We start from the raw sequence: 19,861 nt of genomic DNA on the forward strand, positions 1-19,861 counted from the left end.
TACACCCACTTACCACCTACACCCCCACCTACATCTTCCACCCACATCCATCCAACTACACCATTTCCTTTCCTACCTAAAGGATACACCTCTCTTTCTACCTTTTTCCCTTCTTAAAGTCATATAATTCACCTTAAACCTAGAGCCACCTACCACCTATATACTCTCTCACCTCTTACACACATCCCGCCTACCACTTATACCCACACCATTTAACAACTACATCCACTTAAACCCACCTAAGCCCACTCGCCCATCACCTACGCCCTATTCACTTATACCCACCTCGCTTATTACCTACACCCGCCTACACTTGCTTACACACACTTACCACCTTCACACACCGACCACCTAAGCTCCCTCCTCTCTCTCTCTCACCACTTACACCGCCCCCTTTCTCCCACCTATGGCGTACACCCTCTCATTCTCTCCCATCTACTATTTACTCCACACCTCTCCACCTACTGTACTGTACCACTAACCACCTCCACCTATCATGTACCACACACCATTGCCACCTACCACGTAATATATACCCACTCACCACTACTACGACCTCCATCTACCTACGTTTTCCACCTACCACCACCATCCACTTACCACTTCCACCTACCACCAACATCCACCTACCACTACCATACACGTATCACTAACACCTGCCGCGTAACGTGTAAAAAACTTACCATTCATCAACCTTCTTAATCTACTATGTTGAACCTCTCTCTGTCTCTGTCTGTCTGTCTGTCTGTCTGTCTGTCTGTCTCTCTACCGACCACTTTCACAAATTATCCTTTCTCTTCAAACTAAACTCGCATATTTCCACTTGCTCTTTAATCCCTGTCCCCCCCCCCCTCTCTCTCTCACTATGCTAAACTCTTTTCCTAAATCTTCGTCACTTCTCTGTTACTGGAAAATAGTTAGTTTTTTTTTTTCGATTATTATATCATGTGTTCGTAGTTCATTAATTTTTATTCATAAATTACCTGTGATCCTTACTGTTTATATTTTAATTCACAGATATTCAGTGTAAAGTGTGTGTAGTCTATCATTTTTCTTCTCAAATATTCTACGGTTCATCTATTTTTCTTCCCAAATATTTCATCGTCCGTGTGTGTGTGTGTGTGTGTGTGTGTGTGTGTGTGTGTGTGTGTGTGTGTGTGTGTGTGTGTGTGTGTGTGTGTGTTCCTTCAATTTCTCCTCAAATATTCTGGCCCATGATATTTTTCCTTCCGTATGCTGAATCAAATGTGTATGTGGTCCATCAGCGGCCCGTCCACCATCAAACGAACCACTGGACCGAAGCAGCGAGCCCTCGAGGTCCAACTCCTTGTGAAGAGATGGTCAACTATTTCCTACAAGTGGGATTGGGAGGAAAAGTTGTGGTGATAAGAGGGAGATAGAGGGAGGAGGGAGATATATTGTGGTTGAGATGAAGGGGATAGAGATAGAGGTGGGAAGAGGGAGGGGTGAAAAGAGAAGAAAGTTGAGAGAGGAGGTGAAAGGAGAAGAAGGATGGGATGGGAAAGGAAGAAGAGACGAGATATGAGAGAGAGAGAGAGAGAGAGAGAGAGAGAGAGAGAGAGAGAGAGAGAGAGAGAGAGAGAGAGAGAGAGAGAGAGAGAGAGAGAATTATTTATAACTTTAATTTTGAGTTCTTTCATTATAATTCCACACGATTTTGTTCGACAGAAAGAAAGCCTAGCAGCTAAAGCCCTAGAAACTATTTAGATTAAGCCCTTCGCTAGTAAGAATACGCTAGGCTTGTTCATCCAGGCTATCTCCATGTAATTCTGCTGAAAGTATTGAAATTCTTGATAAAATTAAAGTTGAAATACTAGCCATGAACTCAGGTTACGAAACGAATCACGAATATGGGCTACGAATATGCGAATGTGATGAGGGAGTTATGAAACGAGTTATGAATGACTTGTGGAAGGAGTTAATCAATACGAATTATGAATGCCACTTATGGAATTAATTATGCATATAAGTTATGACTATGATTTGTGGAAGGAGTTATGAATACGACTTAAGAATGGGACTTATGAAACGAGTTATGAATACGAGTTATGAAACGTGTTATTGCATACGAGTTATGAATTCGACTTATGGAACGAGTTATGAATACGAGCTAAGAATACGAGTTACAAATCAGACTTATGAAACGCACTATAAATACGAGTCACAAATTCCATAAGAGTCCTAGTACAGACAAGTCCAATGTCCGGGTACAAGTTAGAGCGCCAGCCTAGCATTCCTAACTCAACCCTTCCGCAGCCAAAGCCCCAGAGTTGACAAAAATGGGCTCACAGTTTGGTGTATCTTGTGAGGACGTTTCGTGCTTGAGAAAATTTGTGTGTGTTTAAATGGGCAGGAGATAATATGAAAGTATTTAGTTGGTGTGTACATTATTTTCTCTCTTCGAAACGTATATACTTCATCATAACCAATATCTTAAGCGCAGTGTATTAAAAAATATCCTCTCTACAAAGTCAGATATTCCCGTATATTGTATTAAAAACATTAAGATCATAAAGGAAATAAAAGAGACAAACTTAAAAAGCTAAATGCGTGAAACACAGAAACACGATAAGAAAAGACAGCTGATAAAGAATTAAGATTAGGTGATAAAGGAATCCAATGAGAGGTGATAAAGAAATTCTTTACTATAAAAGAAAAAGAGTGAGGGGAGATACAGAAATAAAATGAAATAAAATGAACAGATATAAAGTAGGAGGTACCCCCAAAAATAAGCTGAAAAGTGATAGTAAAATACGATGCAAAATCATAAAGGCATATGATACAGAGTGATACAGAAATGCGATGCGATGTGGTACAGAACGGGGAACGGTGTGATACAGAAAAATGCAGCGAGGTAAAAGAGAAATATGGAGCGAGGTGAATTAGCCAGGCTGGGGTGAAGGAGTACGAGCCCCACCTAGACGATCAGCACCTGGCCCACCTAGACGATCAACACCACAACACCTGATCCATACCAGACACTTGACTTATTGCTGCACACACACACACACACACACACACACACACACACACACACACACACACACACACACACACACACACACAGGCCCGTTTATCCCGTGATCCCTGCGACCTTTTCACTTAATCATTTAGGCAACTCCACCATATCATGTAATTCCCGTCGTTACTGAAAAAGGGATTGTAGTGCCAATCAGTTTATATTTAGCCATCTTTTCTAGGGTGCAGTGCCAGGCTATGTATCATTAGAACCAGATTTATTAATCTATTTTGTTTATTTACGTCAGCTTGACTATCATCATCATCATTATTCTTATTCTTATTCGTATTACATTACTTTTTCCAGAATAATAAAGAATGACTCATTTTTATTTCTTCCTGAAGAATGCAGTATGTGAAATCGCTACAGTAGCTATGATAATTATTTAGCTGGAATGTTCTATACAAATATCGAATTGTTATAGCGCCTACATTTTGTTTATCGTGGATAATTTTGTTCCGTTTGGTAGTGAAACCTGGGTTGCTGGTACCTAAGACTTTCTGTCGACTCTCTCTCTCTCTCTCTCTCTCTCTCTCTCTTCCCTACCAGTTTTTCTGTCCATCCATCCAATTATTCATCTTGTCATACATGCATCTAACTGTCTCTCTGTCTATCTATCAGTCAGTCTCTTTATATCCTTTGGTTACCGACCTCACATGGATTTAGCTTGAAATTAAACATTATGATTTTAACACAACTTTAGCCCGACCTCATTTAGCGTGACTGCTTAAACTGTTCGAAAAGAAGAATGCGCTCCCGGAATGGCCGTAAACAAGGACTGATTTAGCGAGCGTGGGATGGAAAGGGGTATGAATAAGGGTAACGTGGGTCCGAGGGAGGGCAGGGTAATGGCGAAGGACAGGGTGACGTGGCTGTGATTTATACGTAGCCACTCCCTCCGGGATTGAGACGTCTGACTACAGATAAGTGTACAGACAGAAAAATTGTAAAAAATATAGAGAAACGGGCAAAGATAGACAAACAGACAGATAGATAGATAGATAGATAGGTATATAAACAGAGACACTGATGGATAGCTAGAAGATAGCTAGATAGATAGACATATATAGGTAGATAGATAGATAGATAGATAGACATAGATAGAGGCAGGGAAAGTAGTCACCCTAGGGAAAGAAATTATTCTTTTCTTCTGACAAAGTAGTTTATATTCTATTACTGCTACCTTCAGACGATTTTATTCAGCTTAGGGAGAGAAATCAGGTCATGAAGGGGTCACTGGAGACTCTAACCCCACCACTACAGACGGTATCTTCAGAATTCAGAAAATCGTCTGGAGGTGGCAAGAATATCAAAATAAGGACGTAACGGTACAAAATTTTACGTTTCAATCCGATTATGTATCTTTCTTTTTATTCTTGTGTTCTACAGATGATTTCGTTTACCTTGGATAATCTTTCCGAAATGGAGGGGTCAAGTTCACGCTTCAGTAACCCTTTGCTACTTGGTGACTCTCCATAAACCAAATAAAATCGTCTGGCAATAACAGGAACTTAAATATACGTTCCCGGATTTGAGGGGCTGACGACACTCTTCTCTCGTAAATATTCCATCACCTTTTTTCCGTCGACACCGCTCACCCATTAACACACTCAGAGTACGACAGAACTTCTGTGAGCTTCATATTACCTTTGTGAGAACTAAAAGTTAGAAATGGTATGTGTGGGGTTAATAACGATCAATCACAGAGCCTTAATAAATATTCCAGTACGCTGTTTTCTCTGAGAGTATGACGGTGTCAGTTTTATATCATTTTTTATGTTTTTAAATGATTTTATTCTCTCGTAAAACGGACTCTCGTACTAACTCTCTCCCTCACCTTTAGCCTAACCACCCTCGACCTCTGTTTAACTACCTCACCCTCTTTCCTACCATCCCATCATCTTCACTCTCATTTCAGCAGCACTCTCACCCTCTCCTACCCGATCACCCCCCAACATCACCACCACACCCACCCTCAAACTCACCTTCACTATACCACCTTCGCACCCTCACCTACACCTTCACCCTTACCCCACCATCATACCCATACTCTCATCACCCCCACTCGCACCACCCCATCACAAAGCCAGCCAGCCCGCGACAGAAAAGAGAGGGAAAAAATGAAGTCCCTCTTTCATTCATCGATTGGCCACACCACTCATTAGGGCCATTCATCTGCTGATTAACCCAGATTATCCCGCGGTGAGCCTAATTAACTGCCTGCGTGGGATTGCACTCTATAGGGGCGGATTGGCTGCGATTAATGACGCTCTTCAATACCAACCTCTTCCCTCCAGTAACTTTACTTTTTTACTATATCCTCGCTAGAGCCATGAGACTTTGCATAGCTTAGAATAGATATTTTTGAACGGAGGGATTAGATATAGCCCTCATTAATCCCTTATATACGACAGGCCTTTCCTAATCTAAATGATTATCGCCTGAAACAAGGATTGGCCGTATTCTTATCGGTTTTTGAGGTATTATGTCTTCCTTATCATTCCTGACGGAGGCACAATGAGTCTCTTGTAGGATGGTGTTTATGCAGTCTATGTCGACATTTACGACACATAAGTACTATACAAGGAAACAAATATTTAGTGTGATAAATAAAGTGCCTTGTAATAGCTGTTACAATGATTCTTGTTGGTAACGCTTGCTTTGCTTTGGTTCTTCCCTAAGCTGGATAAAATCGTCTGGTAATGAAAATATTTAAGTAAATAACACGTAAATCATCATCAGTAAGGGGTTAGGGCCTATATATTTGATCGTTTCAGCCCAATTACATATTTTTCTCTTTATACTACCTCTCCTCACCTAATCCTTAGTTGGGAAAACGAGGTCTGGATGATGCTGATGATGTACTACCATCAGACGATTTTATTAAGCATATAACAGACTTCTCGAGATGAAGGGTAAGATAACAATCGTAAGCCACTCTTTCACTACTAGAGATCCTTCGTAAGTTGAAGCGAGTTGTCTCATTAATGCAAGGATAATTTTGAGATGGAAGGGGATAGTTCATATAGAGGTTACGTGGGCACTTGCAAAGGGTTGTTGTTAATGGTGGTGGTGGCGATACTGAATGTGGAGATGGCGATGCTGGTGATGGTCTTAGTTGTGGTGATAATGAGTGTTGTGATACTAGTGGTGGTGATGCTGACTGTGGTAATGATTGTGGTGTTGGTGACTCTGAGTGTGGTGCTGGTGGTGATGGAGGCGGTGTCGGTGATGGTGGCAGTGGTGGATATGGTGGTGGTGATGGTGATAATACTGTTTGTGGTGATGGTGGTGGACGAGATACTAAAAAAGGAAGTGAGGACGGTGGTGGCAGTGATCCTGAAGTTTGACAGAATGAGAGGTTGTTGTGGTTGTTGTTGATGGTGGTGGTGGTAGTGGTGGTAGTGGTGGTGGTGATAGTGGTGGTGGTGGTGGTGGTGATAGCAGTAGTGGTACCAACGCTCCTGATGATTGTAGTGTTAGTCGTAGTGCTAATGACGGTGAAGGTAGTGATGGTGAGAATGGTGAAAACTGCAAACACTAACCTGAAGCCCATATTGAAGGAGTTACAGACAAGCCTTCCATGTTACTGTGGCCACTACAAGGACGATTTTATTTAGTTTAAGCTGGAACTCTCATTTCTATGACCCCTCTTACAAAATCCATATTTATTACCACCAGATGATTTTACTCAGTTTGGGAACGACCTCTGCTAGCGGAGGGTTTATAATTCACACACACACACACACACACACACACACACACACACACACACACACACACACACACACACACACACACACACACACACACACACACACACACACACACACACACACACACACACACACACACACACACGGGTGAAGTACTGTAGCATACAAAGAACAAGAAATACGTAAAATCTTTGAAATACTGGCAAAAAGTGTAATAGAAAATAAAAAAGAGAAAACGGGAACCAAGGAACAGAAAAAAAGGAAGAAGCATAAAGAGTGAAGTGTATGGGAGGGACAAAGGCTGTGTGCAGTGGGGGAGAAGGGGGGCACTGTGGAGGAGGAGGAGGAGGAGGAGGAGGAGGAGGAGGAGGAGGAGGAGAGAGAGAGAGAGAGAGAGAGAGAGAGAGAGAGAGAGAGAGAGAGAGAGAGAGAGAGAGAGAGAGAGAGAGAGAGAGAGAGAGAGAGAGAGAGAGAGAGAGAGAGACTTGGAGGAGGGAATAAGATGGACAATGAAAGTAGGAGAGGGAGACAGGATGATAATAAAGGAAGGGAGGGGATTGAGGGGATGGGGGGGAGATACAGAAGCGAGGAGGGGGGGAAAGAAGGGGAGACTGGAACAGGAAGAGGTGTGGGGAGGGAGACGGTAGGAGAAAGAGAAAGAACAGAAGGGGTGGGGAGAGTGGAGGAGAGATAGAAAAATGAATGAAGGGTGGAATGGTAAAGAGGTGGAGACGGAGACAGAGAGAGGCTGTGTGAAGAGGGAGAGAGGTGAAAGAGAGAGCGAGAGTAGAAGGTGAGGGGAGCAAGAGGAGGACAGGTAGCGGTGTGGAGAGAGATAGAGAGCACCACAGAGGCAGATGTGTGGACAGAGGGAGGGGGAGTCACGTAGAGGAAGGCGGGGAGAGAAGCATAGACTATTAATGAGACGGAGAGTGAAGGGGAGAAACAGATGGGTGGATGGGGAGACAAAGGTAAAGGAAGGATGGGGAGAGAAGGACACAGTAGCAGTGGGAAGAAAAAGGGTAGAGACGCAGGAGGTAACGCAATTAACAGTAGGAGCAGTTGAGAGAGAATGACACACAAACTGCTGGGGGAAGATTTCAAAGCAGGGGTAAATGAGAGTGTATGCAGCAAGAAGAGCAGAGAAAAAGGATCATTGAAACATATCTATTTATCTATCTGTCTGTCTATTTGTCTATCTGTCCATCTGTCTTGCAATCTATCTATCTATCAATCTATCGAGAGCTCAAAAGTAGATAATATCTCCAAGGTTCTCGGCGAAAACAGATCGAGATCGAGATCGCCATCGATCGATAGAGAGTGAGAGAGAGAGAGGAGATGGGAAATTGTAGATGAAGAAGGACAGCTGTACAGTAGAGGAAGACAGGGAGACGTAAAGGAAAGTAATGAAAGTGTCGGGAGCCAGACAGAGAAATGTTGTAGCTGGGTACGAGGAGGATGGAGAGGAGGAAGAGAGATGGAGAGCTGAAGGTACAGTGTAGGCATAGAGTTAGACAGGGTAGGCATGAAGACAACATATTCCACGCATTTAGCCCACCCCAGCCTACCTCACAGCTCCACAAACACTAATATCCCCCTTTACTAATTTCCTCTCTAATGGGAGTGTTGATAAAAGCGTAATTAGTTACGGCAAGTTACCTCGTGAAGATGAATGCCTTCAGTACGATGACGTCTTTTACTTGAATCAGGCTATCACCGGACAATTTTACTTTAATTAGGAAAAGCGAATGTTGATGAGGATGATAGTGATGTCTACATTAAATCTCTCGTGTTCATAAAGTTTCCCCTGAGTGTAAAATCGTCTGAAAACAACACAAATAAAGTATAATAGTCGTCATTGTCGTGACAGATGTGTTTGGTTTGAGAGCATTCTTACAAATATTTATTCGTTCATACTGTAAGAATTTCGTGTGATGGCGGACCACTACAAGTAATCTCGCTGAAGACGAGCAAAATTCTTCGTGAACTTATATAGATGTGAAGTTATGTGGAAAAAAAAAAAGCTGTTTTAAATAATCCGTGAGAGTGCAAGTCGACTTAAAGCAATTTCATATAAAGTTGAATCTCTCCACAAACACTCGTGTAGAGAATCAATTTTACTTACTATAATGTGCAGATGTACGAGTAATGAGTCTGAAATAATGATATGTAAAGATGAATGAGTCTGGAAAAACGTCCTGTGGAGATAATTTCAAGGTAATTTATTTCCTTTATAATTTTTATGAGATGAAAGAAGCTAAAGTAACTGCGCGTGAAGACCAACCGATTCCAAGCTATTCTGAGAAACCATTACTCCTTCCTCTAAAAAATTCGGCCATGAGTCACTAAATTCGGGTCACGGTTGGTCCTCTCGCTAGTCATTTTGTGTGGAAAAGAATCGGCCTGAAAGAATGGCATATAAAGAAGCATCAGTTTTAAGAAATTTCGTTAAATCCATCGTTTAACAATTTCGTGCGGACATGACAAGGTTAAAAAGTATGTGAGAAGATTATTCAGTTCAAGGCAATTTCAACCAAAGACGAATCACCCTACACCCTACACGATTTCGGCTTAAAGAATTAGTCTTGTCCTCAACAGCTTCCTCAAGTTTATTTAATTTCTCGTGAAGATTAATCAGGGTCAAGTTCATTTCGTGTAAACATTATTCGTTCACCCAACAATTCTCTGCATGGGCGAGTCATTATTAATGGAATTTAAGAAGATGAATAAACACAAGGTAATTTAGTGCCAGAGTCAGTGCTTACTTCTAAAAATTTCACGTGAAGATTAGTCCGCTCTCTATCAACTTCGTGAAAATAAATCAACAAGCCAGTATCGTTCGAAGATCTTTCTACCATCAATTAATTTACTGAAGGGGCGTATCAGCAGTGAGTCATTTCGCGTGAAGGTGAACTGACAGAACCATTTCGTGTCAAGATCAGTCCACCCTCAAACAATCTGCAGGTGGGGCGAATCGGTAGCAACTAAGTTCGTGGGATGATGAACCAACACAATAATTTCGCGTCAACATTAATCCATCCTGAAACAATTTGCAGGAGGGGCGAACCAGTAGTAACTCATTTCGCCCGAAGATGAATTAGCAAAGCAATTTCTCGTCAAGATCTAAGCCACCCTCTTAAACAACTTCGCCTGGGGATCAAGTCTGTCCTGGGCGCAACTCGTAAAACTAAGCGCCGTAATTAAATAAGTTAGCAGGTGAACTGGTCCCGAGAACAAAAGCGTCGTGGAATAGTTTAATCCTCCTGCAGAATGGCGTCGCTCTGAGATCCTCCTCCTCCTCCTCGTCCTTCTCCTCAAGTTCTCGTTGAAGGGAAAATCCTCTTCGGCAACTGAGTAATTTTGGGTGTTAGGAAGAGGTGTGTGTGGGGGTCGGGTGGGGAATGATATGGTGGTGTGTGTGGGGGGTGAGGTGGGGAGTGATATAGTGGTGTGTGTGGTGGGGGTGAGTATGTATGGCAGTGTTAGCTATGGTGGTTAACTGTTACGATCACTAAGGAAAACTATAATTACGATATCGATAATGATTACGATTCCAAAGGTTTGTTATCGATTGACACCAGTAAAGTGTGCATTGTGAGCGAGTGACGAGCGAGCGAGTCATTGTACATACGCCCACCATCAAAATATGATCTTGGTGTAGGCTTTCAACATTTATGGTGAAACAGTTGAACAATAACAGAAGAGTAATTCAGTTAAACTATTTACTTATTCTCTCTCTCTCTGTCTCTGTCACACACACACACACACACACACACACACACACACACACACACACACACACACACACACACACACACACACACACACACGCACGCACCAGCGCGCGCAATCAACGTATGAAGTAAAAGACGACTCACACCTCGCATGTATCACTTTCATAGTGCTTTAAATCGATTTCATAGTGGAGCATGTCAATTGACGCCTTCGGTACATTCCCTTGGAAAGCTGGGATTCCAAGGGGTTTCTTTGGTATCAAGAATAACTGTTTAACTAAAAACTACATATATTGAACGTAGCTACTATCTGCTGAAAGAATCTCTTCTCTATCTCACATAATAGAAAAGTAATTAGCCTCTGAAGATCATCGCGGTAGTGTACTGTTGTGTCGGGCCGGGCAGAGTCGTGTCGGGCCGCTCATTTCTCAGCTGAACGTAAACATAGCTTCGCTACGCTTGCTCCCTTCGCTCGCTGTGCTCGCTCGCTCGTAATTACAAATTTACATTATCGGAAGGGGACAAGACATTTTCTTTCCATGAGAGATCCTATTTATTGAAATGCGAATTTGAATATTAGGCATACTAAAATGAAAAAAAGTAAAATCAGTAGATACGTAGGTTCTCCGTAAAAAGGATAGTTCCACTTCAGGCTCTGAAGACACTGTGACAGACACTGTGACATACAATGGCCAGTTGATCAACTCCGTGACTCGCATGTCTAACGTTGCCAGATATGTCCGAGATTAACTTTCATATACCGCTAAATTTTCGTTTGCCGAGAAGAATAAAACTGAATTTCTTGAGTATCTTCAAAATAATGCCAAACCGAAAGGCTATAGCTAGAAAGCTACATTTTCAAACCTACACTATCTTGTTGGCAAGTTGCCGGGGCCAGCAGCGCAACTGAACGTCTTCAGTTCTCGTCCTCAGCTCTCACGTCATGTGTTAACGTTTGACCAGCGTAACACATGCATTTTACATTTTGCTTTTTGACTTTTTATATAATTTTATAGTTATGACACACCTAAATGTCTTACTATTGGTCAAATCCATTTTTATTTACTCCCAAATTTAGTATTTTGTGGTGCATAACTTGGGCTTCACAGCCGGCAATTAAATATTATGCCATCATGATGACAATCACTTTTGCAGTGGAATCGCTAACGCTCATGATTACTTTGGCTTTGGGGACTATGGAATCAATTACGACCGGATTCCTAAAAAAATATGGACTCCATTCCAATGATTACGATTCCTAATTACGGTTAAATCATTTGTGGGTGGTAAGTATGGTAATGTGAGGTAAGTGTGAGGTGTGGCAGTATATGGTGTACGTGAGGTGTGGTTGTTTGTTGTGTACGTGCCGCGTGGCAATTTGTGGCGTACGTGAGGTGTGGTGGTGTGTAGTGTACTGTGTGTGAGAAGTGTTGGTGTGCTGATAGTTGAGCTGCTGTAGTGTGCAGTGTAATGGTGCAGTGTGGTAGTGTGATGTGTGTGAAGTGTAACAATGTGTGTGGCATAGGTGTGAGGTGCGGTGTAGTAATTTAAGCTGAGTGAAAAGTGTGGTAGTGCACAGTACAGCAGTATGATGGATCTGTTTAATGTGACAGTGTGAGCTGCAGCAGTGCGAGGTTTATTAGTGTTAGGTACCACCCCGCTGTGCACTACAGTGCACAGCGGGGTGGTATGAAGTGTATGTTTATTGTGAGAGCGTAAACAATGGTTATGTGAAGTGTGGCAGTGTGACAGTATGAGTTGTGTTTGTATATTCTCCTGCACAGAGACTTTCCTAGCAGCTTCAGTAATGCTTAATATTCTTAATGGTAAGTGAGCCCATATTAATTTTACTCAGGATACCACCAAACGATTTAATTAAGTCTAAGATGGACCCATAGTTGAAATAGAGTGTATGAGGGCTCCTGTTCGAATAATGGTAACCTAAATCTGATGAAATAACCCTTGGTAGTAAGAATTAACCCCCCCAAAAAAAAAGAAAAGAAGACAGCCTTAGCGAAGGGGTTAATACTGTCTTCTGTAGTGCTTCAGTGATGAATCCCTTTAATCTTTTTTAAGTACATTCTTTCTGCTGCCAGACGATTTTATTCATCTTACTAAAGGCCTCTCGTACTGAAAGAGCTTATTGAGGCTATGTATAACTCCTCGAGTCTAAAAAGCGTAACCTAGGCCGAATAAATCGTCAGGACATGAAAAAAAAAGAAGTGCAAATAACATCCTCGGTCTTGGAGGGTAAAATATACTCTTCAGTAAAATCACTTTCCACGCCATTACGATACTCCATTTTTATCATCTTAACCTAATATCCTACACTGAGATATTGGAGTAGGGACAGCTAGTGCACGGCCTTTTGACATCACAAGGGACAAGAATCAAAGGAAAAAGGAAGCCTCAGGCACGGTTGCTCCATTTCCACGCTCATAGGAAGTACATAAGCACAATTAACCCCTTCAAAACGAGGACGTTTTTTTCAACTTATTTCTGCTGTATGACTTTATTCAACTTTAGGAAGATCCCTCGTAGTGAATGGGTTAGTGAACGGTTCAGCGTAAGTTTATCCTGAGCTGCACAGCATGGTGATGGTAAATACATTCTCGGACTGAAAGGGTTAACAGGCTCTACACTTGCTGGTAAAATTACGCGTTACGGGTACAGTATATGGGTGATAGATAATTAAAACTGTCTTTACGTGACAGTAAAATTTTTCCGTCATGATAAAACTTACGAGGCGGATGAAAAATATGTCGCGATTTATGGTTTATCCCAATGGCTTCACGTCTTGCCTGTTGTTCATCTGTGGCAGCGAATCATTCCCCAGTGAACCATTTTATTCCAAATTTCTCTATTCCATACACGTCTCTCACCCTATGTTCACCGTTTAGTATTCAAAATTTTATTCACACTATCTTATCACCCTCTCCATGGCGTCGCCCTTCCCCTCAGTCCCTTTCCTTCTGATTTATGAATATTTATTCACCTTTCATCGTCCTTTCTCTCCATATGGTCATATCATTTTAACACCCCCTGATCTGTCCTGTCTGCTTCCTCACCTCTCTTAAAGGGTTATTTCTCACTATAACAAACCATCTCAAATAACAGGCCTCGCTCCTCCAATACTTGTCCCTTATTTTAGTGTCTCGCACTCAGGACTCACGCCTCTTATCCGCACATCACTGCGACTTCGTACATCTCCAACTGCGACTGAACAAACACTGATCTTTCCTCCCACACACTTCTAAACACCTCAGAATTTATGACCCTTTCCCTGTCCAATTAATTACTGCAGGTCCCTCAGTATTATCTGTCGCTGCGTCCACCCCAGACACCTAAAACGGTTCACTTTCTCCAGATCTTCCACAATGACACTCTCGTTCTGTTCTTCTCTTTCTCTGGTACTGTTTTCTTAGTAATTAATAAGAATACATACATACATTGTATATATATATATATATATATATATATATATATATATATATATATATATATATATATATATATATATATATATATATATATATATATATATATATATATATCACTAGTTTATGAATACTGAGAAAATGCTTCATATATATACACATAATGAAATATTTGTATTAAGAGAGATGATACGATATGGATTAAAACAAATATACCTGATATTATCTCCCATATAGTGAATTTCTTTATACGTGAAAAGGGTTTGTGGATGATGGAAAATTAAAGTATTCCCTGCAGAGAAGAAAAAAAGAAAAGACTGAAATGGATAAAATGGGAATGAGGGTGTTATACAGGCTACTTCGGCTTAATAAATTGCCTTAAATTATGTATCCGAATTATAATAAAATATTTGGAGAGGCAAACGAATCGTGTAAATAAAGGAAAACTGCGAAATAGACAAAAAATCTGCGATATACTGTATATAACAGAGGTTAAACTGCAATTTGGATAAAAAACAGATAAAATGCTGAAGGTCATGTTCATTTTGCTTAAAGAGGCGAGAACGAAGGAGTTTATAGCTATTTGGCTTAGCTGTATCTATCAAAGCTTAAAGAATGATAAGCTTGCAGTCTTCTGGCTTAGCTGTATAGACAGAAGCTTAAGGAATGGTAAGTTTATAGCTGTTTCGTTTAGCTGTATATATTTAATATTTAAAGATGGAAAAATGGAAGACTTTGTAGATGTTTGGTTTAGCTGTATATATTAAAGCTTGAAGGTTGGGGAAGTTTATAGCTGTTTGGTTTAGCTGTTTATATCTGAGCTTGAGGAATGGGAGAGTTTATGGCTGTTTTGCTTAGCTGTATATATATAAAAACTGGAAGCCTGAAGAATGGGGGAGTTTATAGCTGTTTGATTTAGCTGTATATATGTGAATTCAACTAGCCCGTCACTGTCGCTGAGTCACGAGCGTGTGGCTGTTTATCTGCCGCTTTCAGCACAAGAACGTATATTTTTTTATTAAATTCTAGCTACCTCCAGACGATTATATTAAGTCCAAGACAACCCCTAGGAATGAAGGGGTTAATGAAGTTGATATCTGCATCTTCTAGTACGATAAAGTCTCTAGTGAAGGGGTTATGAAGTGTATATGTGCATCTTCCATTTCCAAAAAGTGTGTCTCGTTTCAGTGGCGTATTCAGGTATTCTCAAATGAAGGGCCAAGGTGAGTCCAGGGCCCGTATTCTCCCAGGGTAAAGAGACTCCCTAGCACCTCTTCCTGAGCGATTTATGGATATGGGTGGTTAATATCCTCTTGTACTTTACCGATGCATACTATTGCGATATTAGAATGACTTGCGTAAAACGGAGATGGACAGTAAGGTGTAATAAACGAAAAGGTGTTAGGGAGTTTTCTTATATGACGAGAATATGGGCCAAAGACATTCCTGGAGGGACCACTAGGCACTCTATGGACCTGTGTTGACTTAATCCGAATGTTCAAAAGAGGGAGCAATGGTCTGACTGCGGGGCCTCCTCCAGCTGCAAAAAGTCTCCCTCTCGGAACCCTCCATTTCTAAAGTCTCTCTATCTGCATCTATCTCTATTTGCATCCTCCAGTTCGAAGAAGTCTCTCCACAGCCGAGAAAAATCGTCTGGAAATAACAAAGATGAAAATGAAGAGTGCGTCGTCATGGATGAGGCAAATATGGCGACGTCTTCATTTTTTTCTTAAAACCACCTGACGATTTTCTTCAGCTCTGACGAAACTTTTCTTAGCGGAGGAATTAGATGGAGGAAGTTTATATTAATTCCTCCAATGCTAGAGGTTTGCCCCTATAATACTAAATAAATGAATTAAAGTAATCATCTGGAGGTAGCAAAAAAAAAAAATAATAATAATAATGGTAGTGAAGGAGTTAAAAGTCTTTGTTTATCTATCAGGAGAGGATTCGGTGCTTATGTAGAGAAGAGGGTGAATTTCGGTCAGCACTAACGTATGATTAGCTGAGTTGACAGAAAAGTGTGCCTTGTTGCCATGTGACCTTCGTTCGTCGTGCAAACAGAAAAAAAATATATTGGTGGTTAGTTTGGTTAGGATAGGTCTGGTTAGGTAAGAAAAAAATTGGTGGTTAGTTTGGTTAGGATAAGTCTGGCTAGGTTAGGATAGATTAGTTTCGACTAAGCTGGGTTGAGTTAAATTAGGCTATGCTACCTTAGGTTTGGGTTGAGTTTGGTTACATTAGGGTAAGTTAAGGTAAATTAGGTTGGGATAGGTCAGTTTATCATAGTTTAGGTATGGCTGGTTTAGGCTAGGTTAGGCTTGTATGGTTAGGTTTGGTTAGGTAAGTTAAATCTGAGTAGTAAGGTAAGATTAAATTAGATGGTTAGGTTAGGTTAAAATGAACTGGATTAGGTTAAGCTGGAAATGTCCACTTTGGTGAGATTACGATAGAATTGCATATACACGTGAAGTTAAAATTAGATTACGATATTTAAGGGGACACATGTTAATTCTCTTCACTCCGAGGACGAATGAGATGATTCTTGCTCTCCACAGACGATTTTATTAAGCTAGGTTTTGATTTTTTCGACCTGGAGGAGTTTAATACGGCAGCTACAATCCGTTCAGTACAAGATTTTTTTCTCGGCTACATAAATTAGTTCGGAGGAAGCAAGAATGAAATAAAAGTTACGTGGTTTAGTTAAAGTTAAGTTTTTGTCGTTGTGTCCCTAGGCTGATCTGAACGTGAACACGGTGGATTGCAGGCTGAAGCTGTCCCTCTCCTGCAGTCCATCGTCATCCTTTCAGAGGATTATGAAGGCCGTTTATGAGTAAGGCACATTTTCTATCAACCACCGAATCACAAGTTAACGACAACCGCACCTGACCCTTTCCCTAAATAGCCACCAGAGGATTTATTACTAAGGAAAAAAGTATTCTTAGGAGTCCAAAAGTATTCTTATTTATGTCGTGAATTTATGATCAGACTGTTTAACAAAAAGCCAAGTCAACATGTAGGGGAAAGCACTCGATCTGACCACCTAGCTAACATGCACTAAACTGCTCTAGTTCTTGTGCTACCAGAGATGGAGGGGAAGGCAGGAGGGAGGGAGGAAAGAAAGAGGCGGGGAAGAAAGGAGGGGGGGGGGACCTAGTTCTATATATAGAGAAGGGGGGAGGGGACCTGACTAGCATCTATAAACACTATAATCTATCCTATACGAAAATTATACATGGCACTAACAATTATCCTGGGCCCAAGTGGAAAAAATTTATGTATAGAAAAAGTAATAGGCTATCTACCTTTTGTGAAATCAATCATACGTAAAGATGTGCATATAACAGTCCTAACTTTGAAACATCACCACCTATAAACATCCTCAACTATCTAAAAAGGAAATGGAATCCTTACAAGCTCCTATTTTTCGCCTTTTTTTCTTTAACATCTTTTTTGTCCTATGTGCGGTGATTTGATTTTGTACGAAACGTGCCTCATTTATTAAACTAACCTATTCTAATCTAATGAAAGCAGATTTCAATATAAGCATCACACTACTTCGAAATCCGCAAGAACAATATACTTTTTAGGGGGACAGAGGTTAGTTTAATTTCCTGAAACTTTTCGATCACTTATAACACCAAATCAACCCACATGGGAAAAAAAGATGGAGAAAAAGCATGCCGAAAAAGAGGAGCCCGTGAAGTACATTTTCCTAGAAACTAATATCTACCCTATATGAAATAATTTATACCTAACTAAACCCTACTTGCATAAGACATCCCTAAACTTTGATCTATCATCTCTAACAAGCAACTGAATATCCTCGTTAGACATTAACTGTCATCATTATCCTTCTGCCTTAAAAAAAAGTCCAGTATAATAATAGTACAACCATTGCTTTTCGTTTCAGTGAGTGAAGTGTTATAAAAAATTAAATAAACTTGTAGCTTGTTTTGAGGGGGCTTAGGGTTAAAAATAATGGACTTCACATTGCAGTAATATACCTCTGACGGTTTTCCAGTCTATGGTCTGAGAGTTCTCGAAGAAGGATGATGCTCCGCCATAAACTTCCTTATGTTCAGGCTCTTTGACGGCGGATCGAGGCACGTAGAAGGTCTTGCCGTTGATGCAGATGATGTTGTAGTTGTGTTCCCTCAATTTCTCCCTGATCTTGGCGATGCTGGCGCCCTCCAGACTCTCTATGGGAATCAAGGGCTGGTCTTCCCCATTCTCGTCTATCAGAGAATTCCTCTTGTCCACTGCTTCCAGGCTCTTGGAGGTGTCCTTGAGGGCGGGCCTTCTCTCACACACATCAACCAGACGCCTGACGGTCAAGCTGGTGGGGTTGTTTCCTCCTCCTTCGGGTTCCTGTGAGTTGTTGCCCTCCGAGAACCTGACGGAGCGGGTGTTGCCGGTGCTGCAGTAACAAGACTCACTATCTTTGTTGTCCAGCAGCTGCCGTCTCTCAGAGTTTTCCTCCAGGAGGGAACTTTTGATGCCACTGTTGGAGAGCCTGGCTTGCAGTGAGCGTCTGTGCTCCCTGTGTCGCGGGGGTGGAAGCGGGGGAGTTCGGTACAGCCTATGGGGACGTACAAGCTCGTATTGTCGCTCGGAATCAGTGGCGGACACTATACTGATTTGGTCAGGAGCTTTGACCTTGAGCAAATTATCACTACCTTGAGACAGGACGGACAATCTTCCATCTTCACCCGACACATGAATCTCAGGAACTTCCTCTTGTATAACGTACTGACTAGGGTCTATGTTAATCTTACTATCTATATCATGCTGTCTTAACAACGGTCGCCGCTTGCCCGGCACCTCTACCACAGTCCGCTGCGTGGATGGCGGGATGACGAACTGCACCTCGGCATCCTCATCCTCCAGACTGCTGACGCGGCTCAGGATCTTTTCGCTGATGGGCTCCACGTACAGGTACACCTGGCGCGCCTTACCCTTGGCCACCTGCACCACCTCCGTGTTCTCGATCTCCGTGATCACGCCGCTCACCTCCTCCACAAAGCGGCTTTGCCTGATGCGGCCCACAGGCTTCTCAATGACGGTGGCAACCTTATGCACCGTCGCCTTCGCCGTCTGCACCAGCGGGCCGCTCTCCAGTTCGTCAATAGAGTCGTCGAACTTCTGGAGCATTGTCTCGCTGTGTATCTCGAGTGCCTCGTAGGCCTGCTTGGCGGCCCTGGCCAGGTTCTCCGGCCGCCCCCGCCGCTCATCCCCGTCGAAGGTGGCCGCGGCGCCATGGTCGGCCACTTCCAGGCTGGAGGCCCTGATAGGCGGCGGCGGGCGAGGCCGGGTGCTGGGCGGGCCGGGGGGCGGCGCCTGTGCAGCTGACACCCTGGCACTGCCCGTCAGGCTGCTGCTCCGCCGGTGGGACATGGCGACCTGCACAGGGCCATCGCTGCCTCCCGGCCACCGTCACCACGCTCACACCACGCTCACTCCTCCATGCCTCACGCCGGCTTCATCGCGTTCACACGCTCACTACAGTCTCTCCCTACGAGCTCGCCACAGAAAATGGCGGGAGGGAGGGAGGGTGGAACCTGCAACTCAGCAAGAGCACCGTTAGCGGGCGGGGTGTGTGTGTGTTGGGGTGTCGGGTGGAGGGCGGGCGGGCCACAGGTTCAAACAACAACCATACCAGGGCACCTCGATCAATACCCCGCTTGACGGAACGCGACACCAACAGTAACGTGCTACCTGACGAGACACGGGGGGTAGGGGAAGGAAGGAATGAAGCAAGGAAGTGGGGGAGTGAGGAATGAGAGAAGGAGCGGTAGGTGGGGATGGGGGTGTTCCAGGGGAGCGGTAGGTGGGGGTGGGGGTGTTACAGGGGAGCGGTGAGAAGGGAAGAAGAGAGAATGGGATGAGGGGGAAGATATATATCAAGGGATGTGAAGGCGAGGGACTGGAAAT

The 19,861-nt window shown here is 42.6% G+C and overlaps 1 protein-coding gene across 1 annotated transcript in view; it reads right to left on the reverse strand.

Annotated features, from left to right (window-relative positions):
- The window catches only part of LOC145414591 (sodium channel protein 1 brain-like), a 1,229,691-nt gene extending 1,210,367 nt beyond the window's left edge, over window positions 1-19,324 (reverse strand). Inside the window, exon 1 of the mRNA XM_080284113.1 lies at window positions 17,935-19,324. Within this exon, the coding sequence (XP_080140239.1) occupies window positions 17,935-19,324 (1,390 nt within the window). The remainder of the gene's footprint in view (window positions 1-17,934) is intronic.
- Between the last annotated feature and the right edge of the window lie 537 nt (window positions 19,325-19,861).

The sequence above is a fragment of the Coenobita brevimanus genome, chromosome 100 (assembly GCF_032717465.1).
Source record: "Coenobita brevimanus isolate Jiangsu-jjx chromosome 100, ASM3271746v2, whole genome shotgun sequence".
NCBI lineage: Eukaryota > Metazoa > Arthropoda > Malacostraca > Decapoda > Coenobitidae > Coenobita > Coenobita brevimanus.